This window comes from Anabrus simplex, chromosome 1 (genome assembly GCF_040414725.1).
Source record: "Anabrus simplex isolate iqAnaSimp1 chromosome 1, ASM4041472v1, whole genome shotgun sequence".
Taxonomy (NCBI): domain Eukaryota; kingdom Metazoa; phylum Arthropoda; class Insecta; order Orthoptera; family Tettigoniidae; genus Anabrus; species Anabrus simplex.
This window is the reverse complement of record NC_090265.1, coordinates 924,238,343-924,256,836: the sequence shown is the minus strand read 5'-3', so window position 1 is coordinate 924,256,836 and position 18,494 is coordinate 924,238,343. Positions and strand designations below refer to the sequence as shown.

The 18,494-nt window shown below is 38.1% G+C and overlaps 1 protein-coding gene across 1 annotated transcript in view; it reads right to left on the bottom strand.

Moving 5' to 3' along the window:
• The window catches only part of Fife (regulating synaptic membrane exocytosis protein fife), a 969,278-nt gene that overhangs the window by 211,179 nt on the left and 739,605 nt on the right, over nucleotides 1–18,494 (bottom strand). Inside the window, exon 18 of the mRNA XM_068225089.1 lies at nucleotides 1,033–1,211. Within this exon, the coding sequence (XP_068081190.1) occupies nucleotides 1,033–1,211 (179 nt within the window). The remainder of the gene's footprint in view (nucleotides 1–1,032; nucleotides 1,212–18,494) is intronic.

Here is an 18,494-nt window from a genome sequence, read left to right as displayed (position 1 = left end):
GTGTAGGTAACTGCGTGCTATTGTGGTGTAGGACAGTATTATGCGTGGTGTGTGAGTTGCAGGGATGTTGGGGACAGCACAAACACCCAGTCCCCGAGCCAAGGGAATTAACCATTTAAGGTTAAAGTCTCCGACCCGGCCGGAAATCGAATCCGGGACCCTCTGGACCAAAGGCCAGCACGCTAACCATTTAGCCATGAACCCGGACGTTAAATTGGCTAATGATCGCTGAATGATGATGATGATGATGATGATGCTTAGTTCTTAAATGATTTGACTCCGGTAGGCGACCTGCGCGTCGTGATGAGGATGAAATTATGATAAAGATGACACATACACCCAGTCCCCGTACCAGTGAAATTAACCAATGATGGTTAAAATACCCGTCTCTGCCGGGAATCGAAACCGGGACCCCTGTGAGCAAAGGCCAGCACGCTAACCATTTAGCCATGGAGCCGGACAGTTCTTGAATAACTGCTAGCGTTGGATTATGATAACATAAACTTCTTTCCATTAAAATAATATTATCTTCATTCGGAGATATTTTGGTATAGTAATAGCGTTTCCTTCCTGCCAACTGTGGGAGGGGTGATTGTTTAAGGTAAAATTGAATTTGTACCTTGCGTTCGACGGAATGAAAAACTTAAATGTTATTTTACTAAGTAGGCAGTGACTAACAAAAACATGTATAAGGTAGAGTGGTTTAGGATAGCATTGGCTTGTTTCCATAAATATAATATTACCTTTCTTCACTTTTTGAAATATACAGAAATATACTTGTCTAATTGTGTTTCCTTCCTGCCAACTGCCAAGTGAGGAAGTTTAAGGCAGAGTGGAAGATTAAAGACAATGCACATCCCTACCTCTAGATAATCTATTGATAGGATTCAAAGGTCTGACAAATTGGAAGCCAATACAGGTGAGGGGAAATCTTATTTGTATTCTCTTAGATACTTTAAGTCATGACTGTTGCTTATCTTCCTCCCGCTACACTCTCCAGTGTTTTAAAGAGTATAATGAGAAAGTACTTACGATATAGGCATTAGGCGCAGCTTTACGTAGGCCTCAGGTTGCGTTCCGTAGCCTGTATCCTCGCGCAGGGCCAGGTCGTCAGCTGCCAGCACTGACACCACCAGCTCCTGTTTCTCGTCGTGGTAGAACACTTGAAGCTGCACCCGGCCACTCACCGCCTTCTCGCGGGCAATTTGCTCCTGGACACAGCGGCCACACGTCCAAAGCGTGGATGCAGTTGACAGACACACATATACATAATGTATGCATGCAGGAAAGGATGAAATGTTGCAAAGGCACGCAGGGAGAGGGTGGAAAATAGTGTGGATCATGCTGTATGTAACGTGAGTGGCAAACATAAAATCTCGCTTAGATTTACCATTGATTCTACTTATTTGTGTATATCACTGTTGGTATCTTCTCCGTCCAATTTATAAGGTTGGTTCAAAAAGGAACGATCTGTAGGCTACAAAATGAAAACCGGTCAAAGGGTCGTAATATCATTGCCTGCGGAAGAAAGTGCCATCCCTATAAGAACACTGAGGTCCTAAACTTGCCTCTAGATGGACATGGGTGCACACCACGTGACGACAGAGCGAGCATACACACGCGTCGATCGGCCACGGCACTCAATCGTGCCGAAAATAGTGATATGGAGTCTTCAAAAAAAGAGCAAAGGGGTGTAGTGCATTTTCTGATAGGGGAAGGAATAAGGGGTAGAGAAATTCATCAAGGAATGGAATAAGCGTACGGAGAACACTGCATGTCCGTTAAAAGGGTCAAGGTGTGGTACATGCGATTCAGGGAAGGACGGATGTCGTTGACCGATGATGCATGGTCTGGAACGCCACACCGCATTACCGATGCCATTGCCCAACAGATGGATGCCCTCATCATGCAAGACCGGTGAGTTACGGTAACGGCTGTCACTCTAGTGGTTGGAGTGAGTGTCGGAACTGTTCGCGCCATAATTAAGGACAAATTGAAATTACGCACAAAGTGCCTCACAAGTATTCGTCCAGCACAGGCAGCATGACGAATCGGGCTCTCTTTTGAACATCTGCTGCTCTATGCCAAGGAAGAGAATGAGTTCATGTCATGAGTGCTCGCTGGAGAAGGGTTATGGTGTCATCACTTCGAACCCGAGTCAAAACGGTAACGTTTCCAGTGGAAGCATGCAGGGTCGCCATCACTCATAAAATCCAAGGCCGTCCGCACAAGTGCGGGAAAGGTTCTGCTCGGCTTCTTCTTTGACCGAAAATGTCCCCCTCTTATGGATTTCCTGCAGCATGGGACAACGGTTAGTGCGCAGCGGTACTCACAAACCTTGACCACCCTTCGCAAAGCGAGCAAATCGAAACGACCAGGACAGTTCTCGCGCGGGATCATTCTGCTCCATGACAATGCAAGGCCCCTTACAGCAAACGCAGTCGAAGTGTTCTTGAAAGCAGTCAATAGGGGTTCGTCTGTCACTCTCCATACATTCCTGACCCGTCTCACTGTGATTATGCCTCTTGATGAGCTAAAGAAGGCTCTGAGAGGCAAATGATTCACCTCGGACGACGACGTCAAGCACTACTTTCGGAACTGGTGTACAATGCAGTCGCATGAATTCTAAGAGACGGTCATTCTCCGTTTTGTGTCACAGTGGGACAAGTGCCTCAAAAGTGCTGGGTAATACTTTTAAAGTAACGGTACAGGTTTTACACTTTATAGCCTCCAGCTTGTTTCTTTTTAAATAGCTCTCATACCTTGATACAAATCTTGTTCTTTTCCAAATAAGAATATGAAATTTGTGAGTTCTGAGGAGTCTTTTATTTTCTCCCGTCTGGCCATAATTATTGTTTTAATTTTATTAATCTGCCTGAAATTACAGCTGACCGTAAGGATTTAGAATACCACAGCAAGTTTACACATTCATAGCCTACACCGGTTGTGAATGAAGTTTAAATGTGAAGGCAGGGATTTCTGATTTGCAACAATAGTGTGTTAATATGAGGATTCATGTAGATGATATCTCAAGATCCTGATTGATCCTTTTATTTCTGGGAGTGTAACGATGTGGATGATATCATTGTCGATTTTGAGTTATGTTATAGAAGTTGACGAAGTAAGACGCAGTCGCACCACTGGCTCCGACAGTAGTCCCACAACTCCCAGGTTTTCGATGTGGTATTTATCAAGATATAAGGGGGGATACACGGACTTTGGATATTCTTTTTCTCTTTGCGGATGTATACTGGCTGCGGTGTCTCATGTCACAGGCCTGCATGTATGGGAAGTGTGCGCTATGAAAATCAGCCTGTTCATCACGGGCTATTTCTGGTGATGCATTCGATATTAGGATATAGATCGGCAATTCAAGGTCTCTTCTAAATGGCACTACAATAAATTTAGTGCGATGATGTAACTTCTCCCCGCGTAGAAATAGTGCTTTGAGCACACTCAGTACACTTTGGAGCTCCGTGGCGAGTGAGTACGTCGACCGATTTAAAATATTATGGTCTCATTTTATTTACAATTAGATAGGATAACAAATATAAGTGACACTACAGCGAATAGAGGAGCAATTTGTAGGTGACTGAGAACATTGAAATATTGCAACATTTTTTAAATAAGTGATTTGACCGTCTAAATATCAGTTTCGAGTCCTTGTATGGAATATAAGCTGGCCCAGCAGTGTAGTAGTGGCATGCCATCCTCTCACCCAGTGGCCCCGGGTTCGATTCCCTGCCAAGTCAGGACATTTAATCTTGATCTGAGGGCTGGATAGAGGTCCACTCAGCCAACGTGATCACCACTGAGGAGCTATCTGACGGTACGATGGCGGCCCCGGTCTAGAAAGCTAAGAATGGCCGAGAAAATTCATCGTGCCGACCACACGACCCCTCGTAATCTGCAGGCCTTCGGGCTGAGCAGCGGTCGCTTTGTAGACCGTGGCTCTTTGGGGTGTTGCGCCTTGGGGTTCAGTTGTTTTTATAGGAGATGCCGTTAAAACGCTCTTTCTGAGACCGAAATGACGGCACCACAAAGGTTATGCTACGACCGTTTTGGGAAAGGGAACCCATGCTACCATTAAGCCAATTAGGGCACAAGTTACATGGCGTACGAAATTTTGAAAATTAACAAATGTACTGAAACATGTGATCGGGCTATATCGGGACTTGTGTGTCGGTAGGCGAACAGCCAGATAAATTAATTCGCAAGATCAACAAGCGTAAAGACAAAATCAGTTATTCGGTTTTATTTATTGTAGTTATAATCGACCACATGTAAATAACATTTTATTTCCTAACTAACGTGTCTTTCATTTCATCCGAAGTCAGACTTTGTGACGAGTGACGGTGTCATAAAATTCCTGCGCGACCTGTCACCACCTGTATTTTGTTTAAACCCAATATCCTCTTTCTTCGAGGTATTTGAGCTATTAGTTTTCGCTTAATTTTACAAAGGCCTGATAATTTCGCTATTCTACCTCGAAAACTTCGATCACCAGCAATACTTTGATTTAGTGTCACATCATTTACAGAGAAAATAGGCCATTGGAATTTAGACTTTAGATTTTAATATCTTGAAAGTTTTAAATGTAATAATTGTATCAGTATGAAACATTCACATCTGTAAATCGAAACAGTATAGGTCGCCACCTTTTATTTATGTTGTAATTTCCATTTTCAGTTCTGTAAATATGATTTTAAGCCATTGTTTAGCCGATAATGTTATCTTGATGATTTTTTCTTAAAATACTTTCATAGGAACAGTTATGTACATGAATCTATGTGCCACGTATAAAAGCCCAGAGTGTTTCTGCTGATTTTGGTACACGCACACATGGAATCTTTAGAGAACACAACATCGTGAGATTAAAACGAAAATATAATTAAACAGTCGATGAGAGAATTTCAGTGAACGAATAAACATGATCTTCTGAGCTTCTCAGTCTACAAATTTTTCTAAGTGATTTGTATGTTCAGGAAAGTAAAAGGTATCAAACTGGTACATGAAGGAAGACGTATGGATAAGTGAAAGGCTGAGTGGATGGTTGAATGGAAAATTGAATATCTAGAAGAAAATAAGTAGAATAAATGATCTTCGTAAAAACGCTCAAGAATTACATGTTGTTAGTAACAGTGTGTGAGGAATGAGAGAGTAAATGCATGTAATGAAAGAGGGAATAAGGTTTACACTAAGCATTGCACAGAATTTGAAGGATGGTCACTTGGGACAGATACGGTGAAATGTACAGTATTATATTTTTATAGTGGGAAAGGGAATATTACAACAAATATTATACAGACTTCATTATTGAGGTGAGTGATGACTACGCAAGTTCCTGGAGATAATACAGGATAATTTGAAGATTATTCAGAAATATGAAATCTACTTTGTTTTTTTACCAAGGTCCGTAATTGTAGACATGATGTAGGATTCTTGGGCTTATGCCGTGACAAGAAAGTAAGGTGAAATTCTTTACGTTTCGCAGTGAAAGAACGTATGATTTTCATCTTATTTTCTTGACATTGCATAATCCCAAAATTCCTACATCACGTTTACTTTGTTTTTGTTTTCAGTATCATAGGTACTATTCCGTTAGCACCCAGTACTAGGTTTGTGAACTCTAGAGAGTCTTCATTTTCATGCCCTTCAAAACCTTTTATGGTGACTCAGTGGGAATAATCAATATTCAGTATTTATCAACATTTAAATTGTGCACTTATGTGTGACTGTGATGATGATCTTTGCACTTTTAAGATGATAGGCATTTTAATTAAAGGCCGCGAATGTCACATTATTTATTTTTTGCAAGTGACTTAACGTCGCACTTACACATACCTGTTCAGATGTTTAAAAACTCTGGGGCACGAAATAGCTGATATGAAAATAAGAAACTACGGAAAAACCATCTATGGGCCTGTAAGCTGTGTGTTTCGAGCTCAAAATCTCTGGAAGGCAAGCTTATAGCCATATGATTCGTTTCGCGCAGCCAACTCGCTCTGTATGTGAATTTTGTTCTACATCAAAATGAAACATTTCTATTGTCAAATGTATCCGTTTATTGTTCTCTTTAAATCAGTGCTTCTCAATGGGAGTACCTCGAGATTTGCTAGGTGTGCGACGAATCTTCGAGATATTGCAGGGGAACATTAAGGAAAATAATTCCACTCAATATTTATTCCGAAAAGGAACAAGAGAAAAATATTCAAGAGTTGTTTATATTATATTATATTATATTATATTATATTATATTATATTATATTATATTATATTATATTATATTATATTATATTATATTATATTATATTATATTATATTATATTATATTATATTATATTATATTATATTATATTATATTATATTATATTATATTTATTTATGGTTTACACCATGAAAATCCACAGCCTGTTTCCAGTCATTCGACTGGATCAGGAATGCAATGAATGAAGCCCCATTCTAGCGGCGAAGATAGGAAATGTGCCGGCTGCTGAAGCCTGTCGCACTCCTTTGGGGCAATGATTAATGAACGACAGATGAAATTAAATTATATTGGAGAGTGTTGCTGGAATGAAAGATGACAGAGAAAACCGGAGTACCTGGAGAAAAAGCTGTCTCGTCTCCGCTTTGTCCAGCACAAATCTCACATGGAGTGACTGGGATTTGAACCACGGAATCCAGCGGTGAGAGGCTGGCGCACTATCGCCTGAGCCACGGAGGCTCTTTATGGTTTACCCCATACAACAAAAAATTTGAGTTATTAATGGCAAACTTGAGCTTATCGTTTCTTACACAAACGCTCAGTTAGTGGTGGAATTGAAGGGCAAACACATGGCAGCTTGTAGGTACGACACGAGTATCAGATACTGCACTCTCAGCTACAATCATTAGCCATGACAGGCAATGCGAGCTCCTCCATATTCCTTACTAAATTGTTCATTATGCAGTACTTATTAGGTATAGTAAATGCCTAATAAGGCACAATTGCGCCGCCACTTTCAAACTTCGATACCACATGAATTCGCAAGAGTCTGCACGGACGGAATCGGTGTTTATTGTCAGGTTTTGAGACTTGAGGTAGGCGCATGCGCGGCGGACATGCTTACTGCTCGCGCCTCTTAGCCCGCATCCACGTGATTACTCGTCAGACGACCATAGTATTTCTTGTTCAACTGACAGAAGCTTCTTACGTTTCTTGTCCTCCTTGTTTCCCTTCCACAACTCTCAAAATTGCAAGCGGGTCGATCTCACTTTTGTTACATCTGTCAGTGATTCATCTTCAACTTTCCTCCTCTCAATCAGAAACTTCTCCATACTGAACTTAGACTTAAAAAAAGCCAAATTAACACAATAATGCGTACAGACACGTGTCAAAATTTAACGGCATCATAACACGCCAGGGCACAGACGGAATAGCGATTATATATGCATGTGCAAGGCCGAACCAACTAGTGCCACGAGTACTCATTACAAAGGATAATGTGCTGTGAACACTACGGCCTGCATTCATTAACGTCAGTTACTTTTGCTGTTATTTTAGATTTCCAAAACTTGGATAATGTCATTATTTCGGATAACGCTCACTTCTGTATTCACCACAGGATTTATTATCTCAGTTTACCAAAACTAAGTTTTCATTTCAATCAGAGTTTCAACCTTAAATTTTTCATACTGACGCACGGAAAACAAATGACTTCGTGCTGCCGCCACTAACGAAATGTAAAAATGGTTTTGATTCCATTCGGGGTTTGTAACTAATTTGTCATAAATTGTGTCCGCTGTTGAGCAGAAACGAAGAAAGAAGCCTAATGTGACTTTCCAAGAGAGTGAATTGTTATTGAATTTGGTGGCAGAAAGCATTAGCTTCATAGATGATATTAAAGCAAATTATAGCTTTCACAATGTGTATTTCACTAAAAAATAAGGCATATTCCTTAATTCTTCATTAAAAAGTCACCCAGTTGTGTACCGTGCAAGATATAATCGAGAATTCATCTTAGGCCTTCCTATGCGTTGGAAATTCCAGGTTATGTTCGATCATGGATAACACTGACAGTGTCGAAGCTTTAGATAACATGAAGTGTGTTTCAAAATCAGTGTCATTGTACTCCTCAAAGTATGTAGCGCGTTCTTTTTATCCACCTAGGAAGTTTTATTCAAAATCTTGGTTGTATTCCTCGTCGCTCTGGTTCTCTTTCAGTTAAGTATTCCAGCCGTCTACGAGCTGCCATACCTTTCTCCGGTAAAATTTTAAACCGAGATAATGTTTCTGGCAGTGGCGTATACTGAGGGCTACTAAGGCTATCAGTGAAGCCCAAACCTCAAATGCGAGCGATGGAAATCTAAAGCACATTATATTGTAAGCATCTGACACATTGTTCCATTTGCAAACCTTGAAAGCAATGAGAAAACACGTCGCACGTATTTCTGAGAACAAGGCTTCGGAGACTGATATTGCAGCCCAGACTCTCGTCCCTTCCCATCGACTCGCCTCACGTGGCTTGCTGCTGTCTGCCTACAGGTGCGGGGACCGGCGGAGGATAGCTGTGCTAGGCTTCGGTCCGTCAGATCGCCACTGCTATCACCATGCGTAAACACGTCGCACGCATTTCTGAGAACAAAGCTTCGGAGACTGATATTGCAGCCCAGACTCTGGTCCCTTCCCATCGACTCGCCTCACGCGGCTTGCTGCTGTCTGCCTACAGGTGCGGGGACCGGCGGAGGATAGCTGTGCTAGGCTTCGGTCCGTCAGATCACCACTGCTAACTATCACCATGCGTTACTCATCGTATATACTTCCTCAGCTCATCTGTCTTAAACATATAGATAACGGAGTGCTGGTATTTCACTCCCGTTTACTTCTACATCCTTGTAGGAAGACACTGCAGGGCTGCTGTTATACGAGTAATATAGTTTTCTTTTTATTGGTAGATCTGCTAACCTTTCAGGTTTAGTGTTCTCTTTTGTTGGTTGGAATCGAACCCGTGATGGGTCGGACACCACCACTGATCTCCCGAGGAAGATGATTAACCATTGAACGACGAGTGCGGCCGCTGTAAAATTCAACATTGTTATTTAACGATAATAATAATAATAATAATAATAATAATAATAATAATAATAATAGTGCATGGCATCTACATAGGCTTGGTGGTGACCTAATAAGGATAAAATTAATGGCGAAGATGTCATAAACACCCACTTCCCAAGCCAGGGGAATTAACAGTATGAGGGGGTTGATTCTGAAAATTGAACCGGGGCCGTCGGACCAAAGGCAAGCATTCTATCCATTTAGCCTCAAAGCTGGACTTCAATTTGCTAAACCTTAGGCTACCATCTCGATTGATCAGGTGTTGAGTATTGGGGGTGGCAGAGGCTAGGGCAGTAGCTTGTGAAGCAGCCTTGACAACACAGAGGGCAGCTCCGTTGGCTGTAGGATGCAGCTCAAAATGTTTAAGGCTTGATGTTCCCTAAACCAACTATCGAAAAGGGGTAGCCTAAATATAGTGGTAGCCCATGTCTTGATACCAGCATACGCCACTGGTTGTTGGTGAATACAAATGTAACTGTTATCTTGGTTTTATTAGCTGTAAACCAAGATAAAAGCTTTCAATCGCGTTGGTGAATACGGGCCTAAGATGTTAGGAACCACTGCTTCGACGAAGCAGAACTAGAATTATTTGATGGTTCGCAGAAGTGATTTCTATAGTGCCTAGTAACTATTTGATTACCACCTCGTTGATTATATTAGATATATTCCAGTTTATAAAGGTTACTAAGTATTGGATCACCGCGCAAGTTGTCGCGCAGCTGTGAGCTTGCATTCAGGAGATAGTGGGTTCGAATATCACTGTCAGCAGTCCGTCTTTTCTCATTTTCATACCAGACAAATGCTGGGACAGTACCTTAATTAAGGCCATGGTCGATTCCTTTCCACCCCTAGCCCTTCCCTATCCCATCATCACCGTAAGACCTATCTGTGTCGGTGCGTCGTAAAGCAACTTTGAATTTGTTTTTGGATCGGTATGTAAGTTCGTAGCGTCTTATAAATCAACATGTTTTTATTCAATTACGTTTATAGTACTATAATAATTAATGAAATCACAGTCGGTTGATTTACACAACAACGTTCACTCAGTCAGTAATGAACTCGCCTCCATAGTCAATGACCTTCTATCAACGTTGCGAAAGGAGTACAATGTCATACCTGTAGACCTCCTGTGGTTTTGAGTTGAACTGCCCCGGCTTTCTCTTTAGTGAGGGAAATAGAAAACCACGAAAAACCATTCTCAGGACAGCCGACGATGGGACCAGCCCACCGCCTCCCGAATGCAGCTGTAGAGCCGAAGTCACTCTGCTTAGTATTTTGAGTTGAAGAAATCAGTGAGCCTAGTGTCAAGAGCAGCTTGCTCAGGGAAATACTTCTCCCTGAATGTACAGTGTGTGAGTGAGAGTGGAAAAGTTGAAAATCGGTAGGCATAAGGTTGGAGAAATATCTCGCTCCGACTGCAAAACAGTATTAGAATACACGGTGTTTTCACCGACTAAAAGCAGCAAACTAAGCAAAAACACTGGAATAACAGACAAAGAACCTTGGCAACGCATTGTTGTCAACACATAAAGTACGCTATGAACTTATGCACCGATCCAATATATCTAGAAATGTACAAAACTTATAGAGTCGTATTGCATAGTGAGGTATCCACTTCAAACATCTCACTAATATCAACATAACACGGGGGGGGGGGGGCTTTAATAAATTCTACATAAGCGTTTCTTGTATAGTAAGTTTGTAACTACTGGAAATTTAGCGAGTATGGTTTATTATTGTAATCGATAACACTTAGGGCTTTCGCAGTATTATGAGACTTGTATGAGGCAACTCTCTACAGAACTGTAGGTATGTAACGAAATGCTTGGTTACTTTTGTATAAATAGCACCAAATAACTTATGATGTTTTACGGAAGATTAGCCAGTTCTTTCAGTCTCTACTTACAAAGAACTTCACTGCTCAAATACCACTTCGTACGCTGTAGACGGACTTTTGAAAACAATTACATGTCTGGACATACAATATCGCCAACTATTGATGTTTTATGGCATACGTATTGAATTGTAATTCGTTTAACTGGTATTTTGCAAGTTATTCTGATAGAAAGCATGCTTTGAGATTAAGGTTACTTTACACCAGAAGTGGCAGTTGGGTAGAACAGAACTACAAGATGATACTGGATTAACGCGAATAAGTAAAAGTAATCTTAATATGCCAATGGTCATAGTTAATTACAAAACATTTCAGAAACTCTTCTTATATCAACTGGTTCTGTTCATACTACGTTAATTTTCAAGAGGAACCTGAAGAATTACATCATTTTTGAAGTAGGAAATTGAAACAGGCATTATCTCTCAGGAACTGCGTGTGCATTAGGAGGTCAATACACAGAAACAATGGACATTTAAGATCTACATCTGTTCAAAACAAAAAGTAGGAAGACAATAACGTTGCATGAGCCAGCCAAATATACATTCATGCACTTTTCAGCTTGCCACTTACGTGCAACACCAGGTCACTGCGCAGGATACATAAAAGCGTAGGCTCTGTAGTTTCCACCTTCTCTCTTCATGTCAAATACTTATAACTTAAATAAATATGTGTGAGTTATTTTTCATTGTAAATCAGTTCAGTTAGTTTAATCATGCTTTGTATGATACCATTCTTTGAAAAACTAGGGTTTGGGAAACATGTGGGACATAACACTTCTACTAACATGGCGAAACTTAGGGTTGTGCTGCTCACATTGAAAGTTGTCTAATGGATATTAACATCTAGGTTAGATGAATGCGTACTAAAAATTGGTGGTAATTTGAGGGTACATAACACAGCGAAAGACCACTAAAGCATTGAGGTAACAGGGCTTAGTCATCAGTTTAAATCAGTCTGAAGTCTTGGGGTAGAAATACTATAATAATATTTCAAAATTACTTTACTGATATTGGAATGTAGTTCCACTGGTAAACCAAATACTAGCTGATACTTTCTATTGGATTTCTCTACTTACTAGTAAAGTGTATGGGTACGAAAACACTCTGGTGCGATTGTACTTCTAAGATTTTCAATCAAATTCCCTGTGCAGTTTGTGACAACGATAACATTCGTGACCATGATGTGATGAATAGAGGATGGGGTAACAAGGATCGGCACATTATAGTAAGAAAAAATAACATTCCATTAAAAATAAACCAGAACATATGAAACATAGATGCATCATGCTCCATGCACAGCCAAACACGGCCCAACAAACACCACGTGGTTTTAGCTACCGTACAATCTCAAGTAGCATTGTAAAAAAAAATGCCAGTAGATTTAAACAGTACTTATTTGATAGTTTACACATGTGAAGTTTGTAAACAGATATTTTAACGGCGTATACTAAACAGTTCTGATCAAACATTAATTTGTATATCACAAGTATTGATTATGAATTATTATTACTTGAAAAAGTATTGTTATAAGTTTTACATTAAAATCTCAATATCGAAAGCTCCCTCAAAAGTGTCACATGTCATATGAAAAAGGTCAGGTTTTATGTCTGGAATACATTTGTACCATTCGGTACCTTTTCATACTTACTACAACTCAAATTTGGAAGCACAGTTAATTAAAATCATACTTTACGGATTTAAAAATTAAATAAATAATACAAATGAATTAATAAACAAATAAATAAATGATAATGACTAAAATCCATGCAGATGTTAAAGCAGAATTGATTTTTAAAGCAAATATGTACATTTTATCATTATGATGCCATTTGGCACGAAAAGTGTATATGGTTCTTCGTATGTACAAAATTATAACAAGATATTAGTTAAATTAAGAAGATACGATTAATTTACAGAAGAACGTGAAACCAAACAGAAGGAATGAACGAAGTTGTGCCAGACGGGACAATGGAGCATGGGAGAAGTTTCCTCTCAATACAATGCATGTGCCACGAGAAAGAACTTCCTTTATTTTGTACTCTATATTTACATCACAAAAATAAGTTATAACTAATTTTGCCACATAAATTCCTTTGTTCTTACAGCTGGCGTTACGTATATTAGAATTGATAACACTCAATTATAACACAGTACTAATATGCCCAGAATGATATTAGTATATAAAGAAGACTATAGAATCTTTCCATGAGTAACAGAAATATGCATGATTACGAGTTACAAGGTGAATATATACACAAGGATACGTGTGACTATTAAATACACACTTGTTAAGAGACCAGTGTTTGATATCTTTGTCGTTATGATTTCAGTTTACATAGCATTCGGTGCAACTTCACTAAACTGACATGAAGGACTTTTGATTACAGACTAGAACACAGAAAGAATAGTGTGATTCATTACATTTCATAGTCTGATAACGCTATGTATATTGGACATCACTTGCAGAAAGTGAAAGTAGAAGTATTAATCGTATGTTGTCTAAATTACAGGGTTGTTCGTTCTTGGATGAGTTTCCCCTCGTATTAAAGAGGTACCTAGAAAGCTATGACGTTTCGAACAATACTATACACCATCACCATTTAGGGAATCTTTAAAATCTAACTCATAGAATGGTCGTTATGCCCAATTTACAGCGAAAATAATCTCATTATTTTTTAACTATAAAATAGCTTGATTTAAGTACAAATAAGGAGGTGAACAGAAATTTTAGTATTATGCTAAAACTGGTATTTGTTTATATAATAATAATATGAAGTGAAATACATCCGCAAGAAATATATACCCAAGAATCACAAATTAGAAATTAAAATTGTTCCGCAAGTAGCCACCATCATCATCATCATGGAGCTACTTCCCTACATTTTTTATTGATTCTATAATTCCTGCAACGGAACTTATGGTAGATTAAGATATCGAATTCAAATAAATGAGAATTATCGGAATAAGAATACGTTTATACTACCTATTTTGTAAAAATCTATTCTGTTGACACTGTTCAAATATATCTTGTGGTGTGTGATTTCCACGTGCTGGAAAGAGAATGTGCCTACTTCTGAATACTTATGTTTTTTAACTAAGAGGGATTTTCAGATATTTAGATCGTCATTTTTTTAAAAAAGAAATACAACATTGTTGTCCTACATCTATCGTTTAATTTTTAAAATAATATTTCTCAGGGATTGGTGACTGAGAGATATTGAAACAATGCTGTAGTACAGACTGTGCTCCAGGGTACGAACAGTGAGTTTTATTGCGATTCTGAAACACCGTTATTATAGTATAATATTGTTAATGTTGTTACTTTGCTATACTAAAGGCAACTTTTCTAATTCATCCTAGAGGCAATCAAACTCATTCATCTCAAGATCGTCCAAAGCTTGGTTGATAATAGGCTAGCACTGTTGTGATAGTCTGGTTGATTTGTTAGCCTAATTCAATTCGGGTTTTGGTAAACGTTTATTGTGATTACTCTTAAAATATGATAATACTACATAATATTATCGGCTATAGCACATAACTACTAGAAACCAAGTTGGCCCAAATTTGAGCGTGTCTACTAATAAATGGAATGCCATGAACTCAAATAGAGTTAATACTGCTATTTGGACTTCTTATTGAGAGAGAGATTGCAGGTTATATTACGCAGTATCACATTTTTATTCGTGTACCTGGCTGCCCCTAAAATGTGACTTTTCTGAGTTCTGTGCGATTTATGATGAGTGTTTAGCATCTCATCGAGATGATCTTGGTCACCTGTTATCTAAACCTCGAAGAAAGTTATTACGGCCGGTTTATTAAAATTATTTACTTCCTAGTTCCTTTAGGTGATGATAGCAGGTAATTATTATTTGAAAGACCTCTGTCCTTTTTAGATGTTTGCTATAGGCTTTGATTTTATCAGCAAGTGTACCAGTTGCTTGTCTGAAATCTATAGTGCATATAATTGTGTTCAGCTCAATATCTGATTCTTAGATAGTACATTTGACGCTTCAATGATTATTATACTTAATGGGAACACATTCAGATGTGAAAAGCAAAATGCAATATAAGACTATTAATTTATGTTAGATAAGGAACTCTGGTAAAACTATTTGTATGTGTCTTTCAAAGTTTATCAAAATCTGGTCCTTAACATTCTCTGTAGGTAAACACAATACTCAGAAAACAGCACAGATAATTTCCAAATTTGACACAGTACACGTCACAGGCTATTTATCATCTAACAGTTATTAGAGCACTAATTTAGCTTGAGTTACTTATAATTAATATAAAAGGTGATCCCGGGCCACAAATATCTGTATACGAAAAGAGCCGAATTGTTAAATTAAACTTATATTGAAGATATATGAGGTATAGAGTATAAAAATATGTCTTGGAAGAAAAATAATGGTAAATTTTCGTAAAGTGGGTATAAAATTAATTAGTGTACAAAATAGAAAGGTGTTTGTTTACTATATCTTATATACACATTTATGAACCATTTATATTTTATATGTATGTGTTCCTTTTACTAAACAGAGCGTATACACACAATGCTGTTACATACAATAAATATAATAGGCCGATATTTTCTCAACTCTGTACATATACAAAATATATATCTCGTAATAATATATTCTCATATTCCACATCGGTTATTTGAGTGAAATACCAACAGCTTGAATATCGCGGTCTCCGTGACAACCATTGTCCCGTCTGACATGAACCTAATTGGGGCACACTACTGACGATCTACCTACCTTACTGGCATAATCCTTTCATAATTCCACAATCTTGTCTGTTTATATAATGGTATCATAATTCGATTGCCACAAATAGTTAATGATAAGTGTTGTGCTGTTTCAAAAAAAAGGAGACTTAAGAGTGATGTTGGAAGACATTAATCCTAATACAGTAGTACAATGATTACCATATAGTAAGTCAGACTTAAGGCAATTTCATTTTACGGATAGTATAAGAAGGTATATTCAGAGTTACATTCAGATAGCCTTAAGATATCAGTTACATGATTGACTGCAGAAAATTAGTTCAGTATTTCTATGCTATGGTCACAATTTTAGTCTGTATAGTCTTAACAGAATACAGTGAACATATAGAAAGTACACAAAATGATATGGTTCTGTATTTGATCTCTGATAAAAACACCTGGATATAATCACTGTTTTCATTTAATTAGGATATCGTGTTATGTCTAGTCGTAACAGATTTTCTTGTCCAGTTTGATAATACCGTACTTGGACTATCTCCACTCAGGATGGCAACACGTATAATTGAACCTCTTAGTTCTTCTTTAAGGTAACTACATTTTATGTTTCATTGCGAATTGGATATTTATCGGTAGGAAGGTCCAAAGTATCAAATTAAAAATAAAATTAGATTTTTCGCTATAAGGGTGCAAGTGCCAAGGAGCATTGCATGTCATCAGGGATAGGTCCAGAGAAGACCACCGAAGGATGTCAGTGGTGTTAATTTACAAGCTATAATATTGAAGGGTGCAAGGTGCCATTCATTTGTTTTGATTTCTTTCCTCAGCGTACATTTGATGTTGGAAGAATAAAAAGTATTTTTCATTCACACTGTCGCAGATAAGATCGTCAGTGCAAAAGCTTCGAATATTTCCACATTTGTCAGCATCACTTACGACTCATCAGAATTAGCACGTTCCCTTATGAAATAATCATGTAGTAGGATTTAGATTGACCGCAAGATAAAAGATCTAAAAAAAGGGATCACGTAAAAACCCACGATCGTTCTATGCCTCTCGAAAAGAATAACTATTTGAAGATCATGATACCCTATTTAGCCAAGGAAGAACATAAATCTGTGGGTAATACTGGCGAGATAACACATATGAAATGTTTTCAGGACTTACTTCCTTTCATAAATTCTGAATTTTGATTATTACTTAGTGTGGTAATTTTAACTTTTACCTTAATCACTATTCTTAAAGATCGATCACAAGTTGTCATTTTTTCCTTTGATTTAATTCTCAAAAGTGAATCTATTAAACCGTTTGCCAGCGACAATTTTTTAAGAATATATAAATATATATAAATTTGGCTATTTGGACCTTCCTGTTTATAAGTATCCAATTATTTTATATGGAAACGGAACTTATATATAAATCTAGCTATACTGTACTTAGAGTTTTGAAAATGTCTGTTCTTGTATTTGGAGTTTGTTGATTAAACAGTATGCGGAGAAACAAACAGTACTGAAATTACAAACATGCTCTGAACATCAAACAGTGCTGAATGTCGCCATAAACCTGCCATTGCAGCCCACAACGCGAGGGGGTCACTTGCCTCCTGTAACTAGACATCGGTTGATTTCCCGTGGAATGTAATTCTCGTACCCTTCCCACTACTGGATCTCATGGCCCCAGATGTTTACACATGTTACATGCTGAATGCACCTTTTTCTGGTCAGATGACTCACCTAGGAATGTTCCCGAAAATATAGTCATTAATGTGTCCTTGGGACAATCTGTGTTCATCAACATATTCGATAGTATACAAGACTGTTCTGAACAATGCGCGAGACATTAGGGTGCACATTTTGAACACATACTGTACTGATGTTCTGCCGTCGTCACCTTGCATGTTATAATGATGTATCTTATTGTTCATCATGTATTTGTAATAATAATAATAATAATAATAATAATAATAATAATAATAATAATAATAATAATAATAATCGTATGACCTCAGCTACCGTGTGCGGACATTTCAATTTGCCGCCATCATCTGGCTGTCTGCTAATCAATTTCGACGTTCTGTTTTACTCTAGGCCCACTAGATGGCAGACCGAGTAAACCGAAACTCTCTTGGGCGTCTATGGCTGAGTTTTAATGAATGTTGTCGGGTAAACACCAAATGTGTCACCAGAGATCTTTTACACGCGGGCATCGTGCGACATGGAGTGTCGAATGGACTTTTATTCCCCCCTTCAAAAGTCCGACTACCTCTGCCGGGTTTGAAACCGCTGACTTGGGATTAGGAGGCCGACAATCTTCCGCTAATCCACAGAGGCAGCTATATATTTGTGATGTCAGCACTATACTGTTTATTATGCCACATACTGTATTTCTAGTACCACAATATAAAGTTTCATTTTTCATATCTCATAGGTCCAGTATAGATAAAACGGGTGAAAAATATTCCGATTTTGTTCCTTTCTACCAACGTGGTGCACATGTCTCATTGAATTTTGAGTGTAAAATATTTCTAAATAATTTAGAACAAACATGAAACATACAATTTATTACAATATAACTTTAAATTTAATGTCACTGTAAGAACCTTTTTCCAACCTCAACCATATAAATATTCTCAATAAATTTTGTAATTTTAAGGTACACCTCAGTTCAAATTTATGGAAGTTGAAATGTAGCTTCATAGTAAATCACAAAGATTTTACATTTTATTTGTTCGTAGGATTCATATTAAAGAAAACTGACTCGAAGATTTGTGTTTCAATATTG